Source organism: Schistocerca nitens, unplaced genomic scaffold (genome assembly GCF_023898315.1).
Source record: "Schistocerca nitens isolate TAMUIC-IGC-003100 unplaced genomic scaffold, iqSchNite1.1 HiC_scaffold_215, whole genome shotgun sequence".
Lineage (NCBI taxonomy): Eukaryota > Metazoa > Arthropoda > Insecta > Orthoptera > Acrididae > Schistocerca > Schistocerca nitens.
The window spans coordinates 12,707-31,843 of NW_026045756.1; the positions used below are offsets into that span (position 1 = coordinate 12,707).

Consider the following 19,137-nt stretch of genomic DNA (forward strand, 5'->3'; position numbering starts at 1 on the left):
TAACACGAACGCACCTAATGCACTCACCACTTAACAACAAAAACAGAAAAACCATAATCGACATTAAACAGCTAAACGTCCAAAAATACGAAGAGGAACTCACGGAGAGCCTACCACCAGCTAAAGAAATCGCAAGCATTGAAGAGCTGGAACAATATAACAATAACATCATACAGGCAATCACGAACGCTACAATAAACAACGCGCCGATCAAAGTCATTAAACCCAACGCAGACAGAATACCGCAGAGAATACTAAGTACAATTAAAGAAAAAAGACGCATCTACAAGCTCTTCAAACAAACAGCTGAGTGCGAATATAAAAGAGAATGGAATAGATTAAACAATTTGGTCAGGCAGCAGCTGAAAGAGTTCAGAGCAGACAAGTGGGCAGAAATAAGCAAGAACCTAGATCACAGGCAAACAAATAGATACTGGCATGCCTTTAGAAAAGTAACAGGAATCCACCACAAATCAGATCCACCCCTTTACCATGACGGAAATATTATAACAGACGACAAACAAAAATCTAATATATTTAGAGAAGTTCTAGACGAAATACACAGCTTCCCAACCGACCCAAAATTCGACCTAAGACACGAAAGGGAGATCACCCTCGAATTAGACAAACTGCAAAAAACCGTCGTTACACCGACAGAAGCCGAAGCAGCGCTAACGGCGGAAATTTCAGACACAGAAGTGGAGGAAGCCATCCTAAAAGGAAAAAACAGCACCCCGGGAAAAGATGGCATCAAACGAATCCAGATACGATTGGCCCCTAGAGAAAACATAATCACCTGTCTAAAGACCTTATACAATGCGACCTTGAAAATAGGCAACATCCCAATACACTGGAAAGAAGCGAAAATAGTAATGCTCCCCAAACCAGGGAAACCACCCAATGACCCAAGATCTTATCGGCCCATCACCCTACTTCCTGTAATAGGAAAAGCCTTCGAGACAATAATCAAGAACAGGCTAATCGCCTTTACGGATACAAACCACCTAATACCTGACTGCCAATCAGGATTCAGAAAGAATCACGCCACCATAGACCCAATAGTACAGCTATGTAGCGGCGTCACAAGAGGCCTAAACCTCCTGGATTGCGCCGCTGCCATATTTCTAGACATTGAAAGGGCGTTCGACAAAGTGTGGCACAAGGGCCTATATTACAAGCTCCTAAAAATGGGAGTACCAGCGAAAATCACCACACTCTTGTCGAACATCCTCGAAAATCGCCCATCCAAAGTCGTCGTCAACGATGCAGAATCAGACCCATTTACGCCAAAAGCTGGAGTCCCACAAGGAGCCATCATATCTCCCCTGCTATATACACTGTACACGGCAGACATCCCACTACCCAACAAGTGGAACGAGGGTCTGACACTGTACGCTGACGACACAGCGTACTGGTGCCATACACCAACAACACAAGACAGCAACAGACAAACTCAAAACTACCTATCCCTCTTAGAAAGCTGGCTCAGCCAATGGAAAATTAAGCCTAACGCAAATAAGACGCAACTTATTCTGTTCAAACACAAACGAGCCCGCACGCGCAAACAGAACCAAGAAGACTGCAGGCTACAACTATGGGGACAAACTATAAAAGCGAAAGACACAGCAAGATACCTGGGCATTACACTCGACAAATATATGTCATGGGAGGCACACTCAAGAGACATCACAACAAAAGCTAAAACAAGACTCAACCTACTCCGCCTACTCAGAGGCAGGACAAACGGAGCCAAAAGGGATACAATGATATACACCTACAAAGCTTTTGTCCGCCCCGTACTGGAATATGCCGCTCCGGTATGGATGGCGAACAAAACAGTGACTCGGAGGTTAATGGCAACAGAAAGGAAAATACTAAGGACAACAGGCCAGATGAACCCCAGGACACGAAACGAAGTAGTATACAGGAACGCACAAGTGTACCCCCTAAGGAAGAGATGGCTAGAATTAACCGCTAAAATCGGCACCAACAGATTACGCAATAGAACAGCCACAACAGACATTCTTCTAAGAAATTACACCGTACTGAGGTACCCAAAAACAAAATACCCCTATCCGCCAACAGTAATCAAAACAAGCATTAAAGCAATAGATGCAAATTCAGCAACAAACTTCACTGACGATGACATACAACAGGACACCATAAAACACCTACAAGACGAAGAATCAGAAGAGGAAGACGACACATAAAAAGAGAACGAAATTCGCGACCACACACTAACAAGACAACAAAGAAGAGAAAACAACAAAACACAAGAAAGAGAACATTCAACAGATCCTTGCTGAGGTTTTAGGGAGGTTTCCCTCAGCACACGGGCAAATGCCAGGATCTCAATACCCTCCCACGCGACAGAAAGCGATATCTTACGAGACGAGAGAGTCAGAACAAGATTAGGGAACCCAAACCCCACTTCTCAAAATAAAAAGTGCCACCACAGCATACCTTAAGTTAAGATAAGGCACCAAAGAGCAATAGGCTCTCCATGTGCCCGCCTCACTCCCTCAGGGTGAGGAATGAAAGATGAAAAAAAAAAAAAAAAAAAAAAAAAAAAAAAAAAAAAAAAAAACGTAGCCGACTCGCTAGCGCCGGGTGAGGAGCTGCCGCTTGTGCTTTTTTTGTTGCTTGAGGAGGAGGAAGAATGACAGGCCGCGGCAAGGGAGGAAAGGGGCTGGGCAAGGGTGGCGCCAAGCGGCACCGCAAGGTGTTGCGCGACAACATCCAGGGCATCACGAAGCCCGCCATCCGCCGCCTGGCTCGCAGGGGCGGCGTGAAGCGCATCTCTGGTCTGATCTACGAGGAGACCCGCGGAGTGCTGAAGGTGTTCCTGGAGAACGTGATCCGCGACGCGGTGACGTACACTGAGCACGCCAAGCGCAAGACTGTGACGGCCATGGACGTGGTGTACGCCCTGAAGAGGCAGGGGCGCACCCTGTACGGTTTCGGCGGTTAGGCAGGCAGCCGGTGTGCTGTGCTGTGGCCTTCCCGCGGCCGTGCCGTTGCCCGTGCTTGGTGGGAGAGACGAAAAACGGCCCTTTTCAGGGCCACCACACTGTTCGGAAATTGAAAAGTGCGAAAGGGTCTGTGTTGCCTGCCTGCCTCTGTGTGTGTGTGTTTGTTGTTGTTGTTGTTGTTGTTGTGCGCCTCTGTTGCTTTGCGTGCGTGCGTTCCGTTTGGAGTTTCGACGTGACGTGTGTGATGATGGATGCGGGAGGGCGCGGCTGAGTCCGGTGTGTGCGTGGTTTGTTTGTGGCGCGGGCCGGATCATCGATCGGATCAGCTGTTTGGTTTGGTTTGGTTTGTCCTGTGCCTGTGTGTTTGGAGAGCGCGCGCGGCGGCCCGCGTGTCGTCCGTCGTCGGGCCGTTACGCGCTCTTTTAATTATGAACATATTAACAATGATCACATCACATTATTGGTGTATTGATGTCGTTGTCGTTGTTTGGAACGCGACTGTGCGTGCGTGGAGGGGTGCAGAAAAAATGTGTGTGTGTTCGGCCACACGGGCTGTGGACAAGATGGCGGACGTGCGCCGGCGCTGTGGACGTTGTTGTAAAGTGCGGCGAGGACGACGGAAACTTTGCTTTGGACGTAGGTTTGTGTGGTGGCCCTGAAAAGGGCCGATTGTTGTGAGGCGAGCCGGCAAGGCAAAGGCGCGTTTGCGTTTGCGTGCAGGGAGCACGCAAGCGCAGCGCCGCGGTCCCTGTTTAGGCCTTCTTCTCGGTCTTCTTTGGCAGCAGGACGGCCTGGATGTTGGGCAGGACACCACCCTGTGCGATGGTGACGCCCGACAAGAGCTTGTTGAGCTCCTCGTCGTTGCGGATGGCGAGCTGCAGGTGGCGCGGGATGATGCGCGTCTTCTTGTTGTCGCGGGCCGCGTTTCCGGCCAGCTCGAGCACCTCAGCCGCGAGGTACTCCATGACGGCGGCGAGGTAGACGGGCGCCCCGGCGCCGACGCGCTCGGCGTAGTTTCCCTTGCGCAGGAGGCGGTGGATTCTGCCGACCGGGAACTGGAGCCCAGCCCTGCTTGAGCGGGACTTTGACTTGCCCTTGACTTTGCCTCCCTTTCCGCGTCCGGACATGGCGTTTGGCTAGTGGCGTAAGCGCTAAACACGTAACCGTAACGGTGCGAGCCGCAGCGAGTCGAGCAGCGGAGTGCGTGCGTGTGCCGGCGGCGGCGGGGTGGGGGTCCCTTTATGGGCTCGGGTGCGGCGGCCGGTTGCGCGCGCGCCCCATTGGTCGGCGGCCGCAACAGGGCGAGCTGGTAAAGGTGCGGTGTTGCGGTAGCGGCGGGTGCCACTGTGTGGGGAGACGCTGACTAGAGCGGAGCGCTTGCTGCCTGTTGTTGTACGTTCGAGATGCCGCCCAAGACTAGCGGGAAGGCCGCCAAGAAGGCCGGCAAGGCGCAGAAGAACATTTCGAAGGGCGACAAGAAGAAGAAGCGCAAGAGGAAGGAGAGCTATGCCATCTACATCTACAAGGTGCTGAAGCAGGTGCACCCCGACACGGGCATCTCGTCGAAGGCGATGAGCATCATGAACAGCTTCGTGAACGACATTTTCGAGCGCATTGCGGCCGAGGCGTCTCGCCTGGCGCACTACAACAAGCGCTCGACCATCACGTCCCGCGAGATCCAGACGGCTGTGCGGCTCTTGCTGCCTGGCGAGCTGGCCAAGCACGCCGTGAGCGAGGGCACGAAGGCGGTGACCAAGTACACGAGCTCCAAGTAAGGAGGAGGTTGTTACTTCGGCTCTTGGAAGGAAGGAAGGAAGGAAGGAAGGAAGGAAGGAAGCTCCCTCCGTTGCGAGAGCGGCAAAACGGCCCTTTTCAGGGCCACCAAATTGCCTTTGCGGGAAGAGCGGAATTGTTTGTGTGTGTGTGAGTGAGTGAGTGAGTGAGAGGGGCGGCATAGCTACCCGGTTTGGTTGGTTGCGAGGCAGCTGGTGGTGCTGCTGTGCCGTGGTGGTGTGGTCTCGAATGTGGTTGTGGTTGTGGTTACTGGGGTACGGCCGCGAGGGTTTGGTTGCCGCCGGTGTGACGTGGAATGCGTGCACGAGTCTTGGCGTGGTTGTTTGTCGACACACAGATAGATCGATAGGAGGTGTTGGTGCTGTCTGTGGCGCTGATTCATGTCTTTGTCTCCGTCTGCCCGGTTAGTCACGTGACTGCAATTGAAAGTCCTCGCGATTGATTGATTGTTGGATGTCACCGTTACGGCCGTCTGTTGTCACATCATACATGATGGCGAGGGTGAAATGTTGTGTTGCCGTCGACTATTCCCTTTGCTGTACGGCGCGTTGGTGTGTGTGTGTTGGTGACGTTTTAAATGGACGTGTCGTACTATCATCCATTACGAAGTCGCCAAGAAATGTACGGGCGGGTGGGGTAGGCGACACGCACGGTGGTGTACCTATTTGGCCCTTGATTTGATGATAGCCGTTTCTGCAGTTTGACTGATGATTGATTGGACTGTTGTGCGCACGCACGTCATTCACGGTGCACGTGTGTTCGGTTGAGTACAGTAAGCGTGAGGCTAGACGACGACGGTCGTTGTTTGTTGTTATGGGCGTACACGCGTTTCGTTGGTCTGTGTCCCCCGGTGTGAAATGGCAGGTGTGTCGGTGATGTGATCCGATCCGGCGGCTCTGAGTAACTGTCAATATCGGCGCGGTACACCGGCGTCATGGCAACGTGTCGGTGTTCACACCAGTCGCACTGTGGCACCGTCGGCGCCGCGAACGGTGACGAAAGGCTGACCTTTGATCGGTCGAGTGTCGTGTCTGGGCAGAACGTGTGGAATGAGCAAAACTGTTGGGGACGGAAACAATGGTGGAGGAGGGGAACGGAAAGTAATAAAACAAACAAAATGGAGAAGCAATCACCGGAAAACGAAGCAGGGAAAAACGGAGAGGCGCTGTCTATAGCAACGGAACGTTCCCGTGCATTGCAGCCGCACTGAAAGGCGTTTACGGCGCGGCTGCAGGTGTCGGCCGTGGTGACGGCTGAATTGCATTGCCTTCCCGGATGAAACGTTCGCCGACATGGCTCGGAGGAGGAATCTATGAGAATGCGTTGCCCTTGCCTGCCGTTTCGTGTGCCCTCCTGTTGTGTACGCTGTTGTTGTCCGGTGTAGCGAAGGGTGTGTATGTAGGGGTGTGTGTGTGTTTAGTGGGGAATTGGAAGGTCGATAGCTGCCGTCACGGTCAAGATAACGCAGTCAAAGGTGTCGCGAAAAAGTGTGTTAGCCGTGGTTGGTTGGTTCGTGTGTTTTAAAGAGAATGGACGAGAGAGAGAAAGTAGGTGGAGAGTGCGTTGCGTGTTGCCTAACTGCGTCCGCGAATATGGCAGTAGTTGGTGGTGGGCGTGCCCTTGCATGTGGCCCGGAAGGCGTGTCCGTTTCGCGGTAGTGGCACCGCTGCTGGCATATTCGGGAGATGGGAGGGGCGCGAAAGGAGAAAGGAGACGCGGAGGCTTTTAAAGACGGGGAGGGCGCGTGTGGGTGGCTCGCGCTGCGCTCGGCGGTTGTGTTTGTGCAACAAATGTGTTGCCGGGAGGGGACCGTTGTTGTGGTGCGGTTGTAGCCTCAGACGCGGCCGGCAGTGAACGTGAGACGACGGATGCGGGCCGGGGCGGCGCATGTCGCCGGTGCCATGCCTTTTAAGAGCCGCGTGGTCGGGGGTGTGCGCACCGTGTGTCGTGTTGCGAGACAGCATCATTTGTGCTGCGTGGCGTGGCGTGGCGTGGGGGCGAGGAGAGCGAGCCGCGCGGTGTGCTTGTGCGCCGGAGAATGGCACACTGCGCCTGCCCGTTGAGGAGGCCGATGGCCGTGGTGTGGTGGAAATGGAGCGCGTCGGACGTGCACCAATGAGAAAGAGAAACAAAGCGGCGACAACGAACGAAAGGGGGAGGGAGGCCATTGTGTCACATGCGGCGGTGGGAGGAAAAAAAAAAAAACAAACAAACAAGAAACGAAGACGTAAGAAAGAGGAGAAACAACAAAGAGAATGAGTCGTGCGTTCGCGAGGGGGGGTGCGCGTGTAACTCCGGTACGCGCAGTGCCGGAGCCCAACGGCTGTGTCGTCGACGCCAGTGCTTGTCGGCCGAATGGGTGCGGGAATAGAGGCAGCGTCGGCACGGAGAAGCAAGCAAGAAGGAAGGACGCACGCGCGCTGCGGCGTTTGGCGCGGTTTGCGGCTGGCGCCTTTGGTGGCAACGGCCGGGACAAGCAGCGGTGTATGGTGGTGTGCGGGGCGGACAGGGGCGGCGGCGGTGGTGGACTGGGAGGAGGCGAGGCGGCGCCGACGGTGGCGTGTGGTACGGCGAAAACGGGACGGACGGACGGCGGATGTTGGAGAGGCGCCGCGCACGCAGACACATGGAAGGAAGGAAGGAACGAACGCAAGGGAACAAATGGAGGGGGCGAATGTGGAGATGCGGGCAGGCGGTGGTGTTTGTGGGCATGTGGTGGGGAGAAGGGCGGGGGCGGGAGGACAGAGGCGAGGCGACTGCGTGCTTGCTCGCTCGCTCGCGTGTCTTTTGTTTTTGTGTTTGTTTTTCCATCGTTTGGTCGCCTTGGAGCCTGTCGGTCCCGTCCGTGTGTGGCCACGCTTCGGGTGCGTGTATGTTTGTACGTTTCGTTTGTTCGTCTTCTGCAGCAGAGGCGGTGCGCGGCAGTGGGAACGCCTGCCTGGCGGCTGGGACGGCCAGCAAATGCGGTTGGATGGGCGGCCACAGCACCGCACCTGTGCCCAAGGAGGCGACGCTGGCGGCGGGGCCCCCTCGGATGCGGCCGGCTGGGGGCTGTGTGCGCTGCCGCTGCCGCTGCCGCCGCCGCCGCCGCCGCCGCCGCCGCCGCCGCCGCCGCCGCCGCCGCCGGTGCTGGTGCTGGTGCTGGTGCAGCAGCAACAACGACGAACAACGAGTAAGCAAGAAGAGGACGAAGCGGATGGCTGGTGGGTGAGTGCATTTATTTAGGCGGTCGACAAGGCAGTGCGTGATGTGGCGTTGTGACGGGGGTTTGCTCACGTGGCCTCGTTTGTGTTGATGCGCAGGAAGATGAGATGCGGGCAGACGCAGACGCGTACAGAGAGACGAGCCCGGTCTGCAGCAGGATGTGTGGCGCGGCGCGCCGAGTGCAGAGCAGCGCGCGCCGCCTGGGCCGGGCTGGGCCCGCCCGGCGGCGGGCCGCGCTGTTGTCGCGGACGTGAGCGCCCCCTGGCGGGTGGTCGGAGGCGGCGCGGTGGACGTGTGTCCGGTTGGCCAGTGCACATTGCGAGTGGCTGGCTGGCGGTCGGCGGCGAGACGGGAGAGGAGGTATGTGTCGCGGGCGCCTTTGCTGCGCTGCGTCGTTGCGTGCCTGGGCGTGCGCCTGTCGACTGTGTGTGACTGTGTTGGGCGTTGTGCCACGTACGTGTGTGCTCGGCCGAAGGCGTCGGAAGAAAAAGAGAGAGAGAGACGGGCGGGAAAGTGGGTCGGTGTGCGTGCGTCGCCCGTGATGCGATGATGTCGCGTCATGTCATGTCATGTCTTTGCGAAACGGCTGCCGAGAGGTGTGTGGTGGCGAGCGGGAATGTGCGTTTGGTGGTTGCCGGCCGGCCGGCAGTTGTTGGTGGTTCCTCCTGTGTGGTTGTTTGTGCTGCTTTGATGGCAACGTGGAAGGACGCCGGTTTTTCCGTGCCTTGCGTGTGGTTGTGTCGACGGTGACTGGTTGGGGGTGTGCGCCGATGCACGTGCCATGTTGTTATGTTTGGGTCGTGAGTGTGTTTTTGGCTGTGTTGTTGTGTACGGGAAGGGGGAGAGAGGAGGAGGCGGCGGCGGCGGCGGCGGCGGCGGCGGCGGGGGTGATAGTGCGTGCAGTAGTGCCGTTGCGACGGGCGTCGGGTGGAGCCGTGCGTAGTGGCGGAAAGGTGTAGGTTGCGGGAAGCGAGCCCGTCGCGTGTCGTCGTCGACGACGGGGTCGCGTGCGCTGTGAATCGAGAGTGGCGGGAAAGGGGCAGCGTGCCGCTGTGTCGTGGTCGTTAGCAGAGGCCTGTGTGCCTGTCCGTTTGTTTTCTGTCGGACGCTTGGTGCGAGGTGTTTGTTTTGTTTTGTTGCCGCCGCCGCGGTTGTTTTTGTTTGTCGGCTGTGCTGTGTCGGTGGGTCGGCGAGCTGTTTTGCGGTGCGTGAATGTGTTGGTGCAAAAGTGGCGGCGGCGTCATGGCTGCGACCGCGACGAGCCGCGGGCGCGCCATTGATGATGTTGAACACAGAGCGGCTGTGTGCAATGGGAGGCCTTGTGTACGGGTAGCGGTGTTGTCGTACGTGCATCCGGCCCGGTGCGGAAAGCGCCGTTGCGGTTGCGGGTTGCCTCTGGTCGCGACGTGTGGTGCTCGGCTTTGTGGGTTTTTTTGGTGCCCCTTTGGCCGGTGGGTGGTGTTTGTTGTTTTGTGTGTGTGTGTGTGTGTGTGTGTGTGTGGTCGGTCTCTTTGGCGCTCGGTATATATCTGCCTCCTGCTCGGTCTTGTTGTCGACGTCGTCTGTAGTTTTTTGCGGCTTGCCGACGACCGACCGACCGAACTACTACCTACCTGTGACAGCTACGTGTGGCGCCCGAAGGTGAACGTAACGTGACCTCGGCGCCCTTAGCCTAACCTAAGATGTCCGGCCGTAAGGTAGGTGCGGCCACCTGACGCCTCACGTCCGAACGCTTAACCTAACTTTGACGCCTAACCTAACTTTAACCCTTAACCTAACCCACGTCCACCTAACGTAACCTAACCTAACCCAAGCGACGCCAACCCTAACCTAAGGTGTTGTACACTGCGAATGTCGAAGGCATGTTATAGTCTTAGGTGGAGAGCACTACACGCAACAAGCGGCTACACGGGTAGCAGGGGTTGTGTGGCGTGGGCTGGGCGGTTTTGTTAGGTTAGATGGCCTTGGGCAAGTACAGAAAGGGGGCAACAGCAGCCTCAACGGGTGCGGGGACCAAGCAGCAATCGGTATCGTTTGTTAATTGTCAACTGTCGAAGCTGCGTTGGTACAGTACCGGAACCGCAAGCGCTGACAGAGAAAGCACCGAAGCTCTGCAATCGTGATAAGGTACAGAAAGCTGGCTGACGCCAGGGATAAATTCTGCCGAAATTGTCACAAAGGTACAGACGGTGTTTTAGAAAGGCTCGATTGCATGCAACCGGTGGTGGTGTGTTCGTCGCTGTTTGAGTAGTAGTTTTGATCCTGTAGTGAAGTAGAGGTGGATGGTTCCTGTGAAATATTGTGGGTGGAGGTTACACCCAACAACCGAGCTAGGTTTAATAATAATTGGCTCCTTTGACCGACCTCCCGACGCAGCAGCATTAGTGGCAGAACAACGGAGAGACGGATTTTGGAAACACATTTCACATACATTTTCCTCAGCATGTTAGGGTCTTAGGTGGAGATTTCAATTTACCCGATATAGACTGGGACACTCAGATGATGTTCAGGACGGGTGGTAGGGGGACAGAGAGCATCGAGTGACATTATACTGAGTGCACTGTCCGAAAATCACCTCGAGCAAAATGAACAGAGAACCGACTCGTGGAGATAACATCGTGGACCTACGGATGACAAACAGACCCGAACGTGTTTCGACTCTGTATGTGCAGAACAGGGACGCAGTGATCATAAGGCCGTTGCAGGGAGGACGGTGTATCTATCTGTTTTGGCTAGCAAGAGTAATAGAAGGCAGATTTGCAGACGACCCGACAGATGAAAAGGCAAATGCCTGTTCCGACACTGACAATGTTGAGTGTTCATGGAGAAAGTGCAAGGCAATGGTAAAAATGCGTTTTTAGACAGGTACGTGCCGAGTGTCGAACTGTGAGGGATGGGAAAAAAAACCCACCGTGGTATACTACAACAACAACGTTAGGAAACTGTTGCGAAAGCAAAGAGAGCTTCACCCAAAGTTTAAACGCAGCCAAAACCTCCGAGACAAACAGAAGCTAAACGATGTCCAAAGTGTGAGCGTAAGGAGGGCTATGCGTGAAGCGTTCAGTGAATTCGAAAGTAGAACAAACCCTATGTACCGACGTTGACAGAAAATGCTAGGACGTTCCGGTCTTGCGTTGAATCAGTAAGTGGCTCGAAACAGCATATCCAGACACTCCGGCATGGTGATGGCATTGAAACAGAGGATGACACGCGTAAAGCTGTGAAATACCTAAACACCTGTTTCCAAAGCTGTTTCACAGAGGACGGACCGCACTGCAGTTCCGTCTCTAAATGCTCGCACGAACGAGAAACCGGCTGACATCGAAATAAGTGTCCAAGGAGGAATGGGAAAGTCCGCCGGACCCGACGGGATTACCAATTCGCGATTCCTACACAGGGTACGCGAAACAACCTGCCCCCCTTCTAACAGCCGTGTACCGCAAGTCTCTGGAGAGGAAGGGAGGGTTCCAAATGATTGGAAAAGAGCACAGGTAGTCCCAGTCGTCGAGCAGATGCGCAAAAACCATAGACCCATATCTCTGACGTCGATGTGTTGTAGAACATGTTGTTTGCTCGAGTATCATGTCGTTTGTGGAAACTCCAGAGTCTACTATGTAGGAATCCATGTTGGATTCCGGAAACAGCGATCGTGTGTGAGACCCCCAGCTCGCTTTATTTGCGCATGAGACCCAGAAAATATGAGATACAGGCTCCCAGGTGGATGCCATTGTCGTTGACGTCCGGAAGGCGTTCGATACAGCTCCGCACCGTCGCCTGATAAACGACGTAAGAGTCTACAGAATATCAGACCAACTGTGTGGCTGGATTGACGAGATGTTAGCAGACGGAACACAGCATGTTGTTATCAATGGAGAGACAGACGTCTACAGACGTTAAAGTAACCCCTGGCGTGCCACGGGGGAGTGTTATGGGACCATTGCTTTTCACAATTCATATCATATAAATGAGCTAGTAGATAGTGCCGGACGTTCCATGCGTCGTTTCGCGGATGATGTGCTGTATGTAGTATACAGAGAGGTTGCAGGACGATCGGCAGCGGATAGGCACCCGGTGCAGGGAGTGGCAACTGTCCCCTTAACATAGACAAATGTGATGTATTGCGAATATACAGAAAGAAGGATCGTTTATTGTATGATTGATTATATGATAGCGGGACAAACACTGGTAGCTGTGACGTCTGTAAAATATGTATCTGGGAGTATGCGTGCGGAATGATTTGGAAGTGGAATGATGATCAGATAAAAGTAATTGTTGGTAAGGCGGGTACCAGGTTGAGATGCACTGGGAGAATGCTTAGCAAAAATGTAGTCCATCAACAAAGGAGGTGGCTTACAAAAACACGCGTTCGACCGACCCATACGTGAGTGTTGCCCACCAGTGTGGGATGCGTAGCAGGTCGGGTTGACGGAGGAGATAGAGAAAGGTCCAACGTTTCGTCACAGGGTTATGTGGTAACCGTGATAGTTAAGTGGCAGACTCTGCAAGGGAGGCGCTCTCTGCATCGCGGTGTAGCTTGCTCGCCAGGTTTTCGAGAGGGTGCGTTTCCGGATGAGGTATCGAATATATTGCTTCCCCGTACGTATATACCTCCCGAGGAGATCCCGAATGTAGTAAAAGTAGAGAGATTCGAGCGCGCACGGAGGCTTTCAGACAGTCGTTGTTCCCGCGAACCATACGCGACTGGAACGGCAAAGGGAGGCAATGACGACAGTGGCACGTAACGTAAAAAGTGCCCTCCGCCACACACCGTTGGGTGGCTTGCGGCGTATAAATGTAGGAGGTCGGCTGTCGTGTGTGCTTGGAGGCAGATTCGGTGTGTCTGTAGTTGCGGACGGCGGTCAGCCCCCCTCGCGTAAGCGGCGAGGGGCGGCGGCGCTCGGTTGGCCGGTGCCGATGTTGCGCAGGCGGCGCCCGTTTTGTTTGCGGCGGGCAATTTTGTGAGAAAGGGGCGCGAATGTTGGCGGGCGAGGTGGCCCGACGGCTGCGGGCCGATCGGGAAACGGTGGGAGGGCGATGGGGCGGCGGAGGTGCGTTTGCACGGCCGGCATCGCCGCACGCCTCCGCTTGTGTGGCTGTGGCGGCGGCCGCGCTGGCCGGGCTGGCGCGGCGACGGTGTGGCACTTTTGCCGAAGGTTTGGCCATTGTGGCGGGTCGTCGGCTGGGGCTGTGGGGGCGGCATGTGGGCGGGGGCGGCGATTCTCGGCGGGCCGAGCCAGGCTGTAGCGCGCGGTAGCTGCAGTTTGGCCGTGGTTTGCGGCGCTGCCGTGGCGACTGGTTGGCGACTGTGGTGTGGCCGTGTGTAGCCCCATCCTCGGTGGTTTGAACGGCGCGGGTGGTTGCGGCGCAGGTTTGGGGCTGGTCCGCACAGGCTGTCGGACGTTGGGCGGTAGCAAGCGCGGGAGGCGCGGCGCGGCGGCGCGCAGAGTGGCGGCCGCTCTCTCGGCCGTCCGCGCCCGCCCGCGACACTGGCTGGGCCTGGCGGCGCGGCGGCTATTCTCTGCCGCCGTGCTTGCCGCCTGCCGCTCTCGCTCTCGCTCTCGTGTGTGTACGCGCGTCGTCGAAATAATGGCAGATCAGGCGGCTACGAACGAGACTGCTGCGGCACCCGCCGCCACCGGCACGACGAAGAAGGCCAAGTCTGCGGCGTCTGCGAAGAAGCCGCGCGCCAAGCCTGCGCACCCGCGCACCTCTGAGATGGTGACGGCCGCCATCAAGAGTCTGAAGGAGCGCGGCGGCTCGTCGCTGCAGGCGATCAAGAAGTACATTGCCGCGCACTACAAGCTGGACGCGGAGAAGCTGGCGCCCTTTATCAAGAAGTACCTCAAGTCGGCCGTCGTGGCTGGCGAGCTGGTGCAGACGAAGGGGAAGGGCGCGTCCGGCTCTTTCAAGCTTGCCGGCGCCGGCGGCGGGGCGGCCGAGGGCGGCAAGGCCCGTGCCGGCGGTGCGAAGAAGAAGCGCGCCGCTCCGGCCAGCAAGGAGAAGAAGGGCGCCCGTGCGGCCGGCGCAAAGAAGGCTGGTGGCGTGAAGGCGGCGACCGGTCGGAAGGCGGGCGCCGCCAAGAAGGCGTCTGCGGCGTCGGCGGCTCCCGCGGGTGCGAAGAAGGCGGCTGCGGCCAAGCCGGCCAAGGCCAAGTCGCCGTCGAAGGCGAAGAAGGCCGCGAAGGTTCCGACGAAGAAGCCGAAGGCGCCGCGCCCGAAGAAGGCGACGACGCCGTCTAAGGCGAAGGCTTCGCCCAAGAAGAAGAAGTGAAGTTAAAGTAAAGAAAGGAAAGGGGAAGGAAGGGAAGGGCTGGCGCTTGACCCCGTCGTCCCCCACCCCCCTCCCCCGCGTCGTCTAGTGGCGCGCGATGGCACGGCTGCGCGCGGCCCAAAACGGCCCTTCTCAGGGCCATCAGAGGACGTCGGGAAGGCGTTGATTGTCGTGCTTGGCGCGTTGTGTTGTCTTGTTTGGGTGGCCGTGCGTGCATGCGCCGGGGTGTGTGTGTGTGTGTGTGTGTGGGGTTGGTTGGTGTTTGTGTGGCGTTTCTGTATGACCCTTGTGGGTACTGTGTGCGTGCCGTGGTGGTTGGATTGTGGGGCCGGTGGCGGTAGGCGGCGGCGCGCGGTAGCGGAGCGGTTGTGGCCGTTTTGTTTTGTGTTTTGTATTTTGTGCGGCGGCCGACGGTTGGTTTCTCATGTTTCTGGAGACTCTGTTTGTTTGCTTGCTTTGCGGATGGCGCGTCTTGTTTGTTATGTGTGTGTCCTCTCTGTGTGAAAGGGGGACGGGGACGTTGAGACGTGGAAGTGGCCGGCGGGAATTGGGAAGGCGCGGTGGCGCCTCGGAGACGGCGGCGGCCAGCCACCCGTGGTGACGTCGTCCGGCTGTTTGTTTGTGTGTATTTGAAGGGGTGGGGTGGGATGACGTCGATTGTGATTGTTGGCGAGAGCGGCTGTGTACGGGAGGGAGGGTGGGGAATTGTGGTGGTTGTTTTAACGGGGCTAGAGAGAGAGGCTGGGCGGCAAGACCGACAAAAGTTTTGCTCGCGACGGAGAGATGTTAGTGGCCCTGAAAAGGGCCGTTTTTTTTGTGTTGCGCGCGTGCGGTGCCGTGCCGCGGCTAAGCGGTTTAGGCGCGCTCGCCGCGGATGCGGCGCGCGAGCTGGATGTCCTTGGGCATGATGGTGACGCGCTTGGCGTGGATTGCGCACAGGTTGGTGTCTTCGAAGAGGCCGACGAGGTAGGCCTCGCTGGCCTCCTGCAGGGCCATGACTGCGGAGCTCTGGAAGCGCAGGTCGGTCTTGAAGTCCTGGGCGATCTCGCGCACTAGGCGCTGGAACGGCAGCTTGCGGATGAGCAGCTCTGTGCTCTTCTGGTAGCGCCTGATTTCTCGCAGGGCGACGGTGCCCGGCCTGTAGCGGTGGGGCTTCTTGACGCCGCCGGTGGCGGGCGCGCTCTTCCTCGCCGCCTTGGTGGCGAGCTGTTTGCGCGGCGCCTTTCCGCCGGTGGACTTGCGGGCCGTTTGCTTTGTGCGGGCCATAGCGGTTAGCGGTGCGTGCGGTAGCGAAGCGTCCGGTGCTGCCTTGACAACGGGCCCGCGCGGGCCCGTGCTGCGCTTATATGCCCTCGGTGCGCGTGGTGGGGGGAGGGCGGGCCAGAGTCTATATAGGGGGGCGGCGCGCGCTCACGGCGCACCGTAGCCGACTCGCTAGCGCCGGGTGAGGAGCTGCCGCTTGTGCTTTTTTTGTTGCTTGAGGAGGAGGAAGAATGACAGGCCGCGGCAAGGGAGGAAAGGGGCTGGGCAAGGGTGGCGCCAAGCGGCACCGCAAGGTGTTGCGCGACAACATCCAGGGCATCACGAAGCCCGCCATCCGCCGCCTGGCTCGCAGGGGCGGCGTGAAGCGCATCTCTGGTCTGATCTACGAGGAGACCCGCGGAGTGCTGAAGGTGTTCCTGGAGAACGTGATCCGCGACGCGGTGACGTACACTGAGCACGCCAAGCGCAAGACTGTGACGGCCATGGACGTGGTGTACGCCCTGAAGAGGCAGGGGCGCACCCTGTACGGTTTCGGCGGTTAGGCAGGCAGCCGGTGTGCTGTGCTGTGGCCTTCCCGCGGCCGTGCCGTTGCCCGTGCTTGGTGGGAGAGACGAAAAACGGCCCTTTTCAGGGCCACCACACTGTTCGGAAATTGAAAAGTGCGAAAGGGTCTGTGTTGCCTGCCTGCCTCTGTGTGTGTGTGTTTGTTGTTGTTGTTGTTGTTGTTGTTGTTGTGCGCCTCTGTTGCTTTGCGTGCGTGCGTTCCGTTTGGAGTTTCGACGTGACGTGTGTGATGATGGATGCGGGAGGGCGCGGCTGAGTCCGGTGTGTGCGTGGTTTGTTTGTGGCGCGGGCCGGATCATCGATCGGATCAGCTGTTTGGTTTGGTTTGGTTTGTCCTGTGCCTGTGTGTTTGGAGAGCGCGCGCGGCGGCCCGCGTGTCGTCCGTCGTCGGGCCGTTACGCGCTCTTTTAATTATGAACATATTAACAATGATCACATCACATTATTGGTGTATTGATGTCGTTGTCGTTGTTTGGAACGCGACTGTGCGTGCGTGGAGGGGTGCAGAAAAAATGTGTGTGTGTTCGGCCACACGGGCTGTGGACAAGATGGCGGACGTGCGCCGGCGCTGTGGACGTTGTTGTAAAGTGCGGCGAGGACGACGGAAACTTTGCTTTGGACGTAGGTTTGTGTGGTGGCCCTGAAAAGGGCCGATTGTTGTGAGGCGAGCCGGCAAGGCAAAGGCGCGTTTGCGTTTGCGTGCAGGGAGCACGCAAGCGCAGCGCCGCGGTCCCTGTTTAGGCCTTCTTCTCGGTCTTCTTTGGCAGCAGGACGGCCTGGATGTTGGGCAGGACACCACCCTGTGCGATGGTGACGCCCGACAAGAGCTTGTTGAGCTCCTCGTCGTTGCGGATGGCGAGCTGCAGGTGGCGCGGGATGATGCGCGTCTTCTTGTTGTCGCGGGCCGCGTTTCCGGCCAGCTCGAGCACCTCAGCCGCGAGGTACTCCATGACGGCGGCGAGGTAGACGGGCGCCCCGGCGCCGACGCGCTCGGCGTAGTTTCCCTTGCGCAGGAGGCGGTGGATTCTGCCGACCGGGAACTGGAGCCCAGCCCTGCTTGAGCGGGACTTTGACTTGCCCTTGACTTTGCCTCCCTTTCCGCGTCCGGACATGGCGTTTGGCTAGTGGCGTAAGCGCTAAACACGTAACCGTAACGGTGCGAGCCGCAGCGAGTCGAGCAGCGGAGTGCGTGCGTGTGCCGGCGGCGGCGGGGTGGGGGTCCCTTTATGGGCTCGGGTGCGGCGGCCGGTTGCGCGCGCGCCCCATTGGTCGGCGGCCGCAACAGGGCGAGCTGGTAAAGGTGCGGTGTTGCGGTAGCGGCGGGTGCGGAGGTGCGTCCGTGCGGGGGTGAGGCCGGCATTCCGAGCTCGCACTCCGCGCTGAACGGAGCTTCCTGCTGCCTGGCGCGCGTGTGCTTGCCGCCGCCTTTGTCCGCTCGCTGCCATTGTCTGCGCCGCCGCGCTGTGGCGCGCTGACTGATCCGACCACGTGGGCGTGAAGAGGACGACGCTTCGACGAGGCTTACAATTCGCATGCGAGTCTGTGAGCCAGCAAAATTGTCGTGTTCGCCGATCTGTTCATGATGCTCGTCGGTATTCCAGGCTAGCTGGAATCTAGGCCTGTTAGTCAGGGACTGAGTGAGCCAGGGCCCCCTTCACGTGGGACAAGCCCGCGTTCACAGAGGCAAAGGCAGGGTTTCAGAACGCATCATATCCGACTGTCAGAAATTTTAGAAGCAACATCCCACCCACTTCCGTCCGCCGCGGTACCCCCTGGGGTTCCCGCGGCCATCTCACATCATACATCCCAAACAATACACACACTACACTATACAGACAACGCGTACACTCATGACACGATAATGGGGGACGATCGGAAACAAAAAAGAAAAAATGATTCGAAGCAAGGAGAGAGTTCTTCCGAACCCAAGCGGAAACTCGAACACCGATTTGACTCCGACATCGACACAGACTCAGATCCAGAAAAATTAGTAATCGACGAAAGTCAAATGGATCAAGAACCTATCTTAGTAGCGCAGGTCCCAACCGAAAACAGATTTAGTGAACTTCCAGACAACGACGCAGGGGACAAACCGGCCCCAGCTCAACCCTCTGAGAAACGACCGCGAGTGCCGCCAATTGTCGTACACGACACTAAAAACTATATCAATATTCTGGAGGCACTCAAACCAAAACTCGAAGGTTCACTGAGCACGCAATCTAGAGGGGGCAGAATTACCTTTCAGTTCTCGCTTCCCCAGGACTTCCAAAAACTTATAACCATACTTAGAAGAGAGAACATTCAGTACTATACACACGAGCTGACACCGACGAAACCTTTGAAGGTGGTGGTCAAGAAGCTCCTGACCACTATGGACCCAAAACTAGTAGAACAGGCACTTCTCGAGCAGGGGTTCCCAGTACTGAAAGTCGCCCAAATGTCTACCCTTGATGAGGGGCAGACCGAAAAGCGGCTCCAGCCGAATTTCCAAGTCCACTTAGAAAACACTGACGAAGCAAAGACGATCTACAAACTGAAGTCACTTCTCCATTTAAAGGTTTCTGTAGAATCCTACCGCACCCCAACTGGCCCCACGCAGTGCCATAACTGCCAGGGCTTCCATCATGGTGCCAGGCACTGCAACCTAAAACCGAAGTGCGTCAAGTGCGGTCAAAACCACCGCACGGCCGACTGCGGTAAACAGTTCGTAACCACACCGAAGTGCGCAAACTGCGAAGGTCCACATACTGCAAACTACTCTAAATGCCCTGCAAGATTAGCAATAGTGAAAGCCAGGCAGGAAAGGAAACAAACAAAGGCTGCGCAAAAAGTGCCGCCCCCACCTCCAGCCCCAGCGAACAATGTCAAAAACTTTCCTAACATTCGAACCAGAAAAACTCAAAAAACCACTTTTGCATGGAACACTGCTTCCACTTCTACCACAACGCCAACCAACCAACCTCAGAGTGACACCGCACCTTCCACATCACCAGGAATAGGTGCTGATCTTCACGAAATTCTTGGCCTCCTTACAAAATTCAACATACCAAAAATAATCAAAACCGTTCAG

General features: G+C 56.9%; 1 protein-coding gene across 1 annotated transcript; it reads right to left on the reverse strand.

Moving 5' to 3' along the window:
- Nucleotides 1-8,537: 8,537 nt before the first annotated feature.
- LOC126220926 (uncharacterized) lies at nt 8,538-9,323 on the reverse strand. The gene has a single exon (XM_049942168.1). It carries the CDS (start codon nt 9,321-9,323, stop codon nt 8,538-8,540), a length of 786 nt encoding a protein of 261 aa, XP_049798125.1.
- Nucleotides 9,324-19,137: the final 9,814 nt, after the last annotated feature.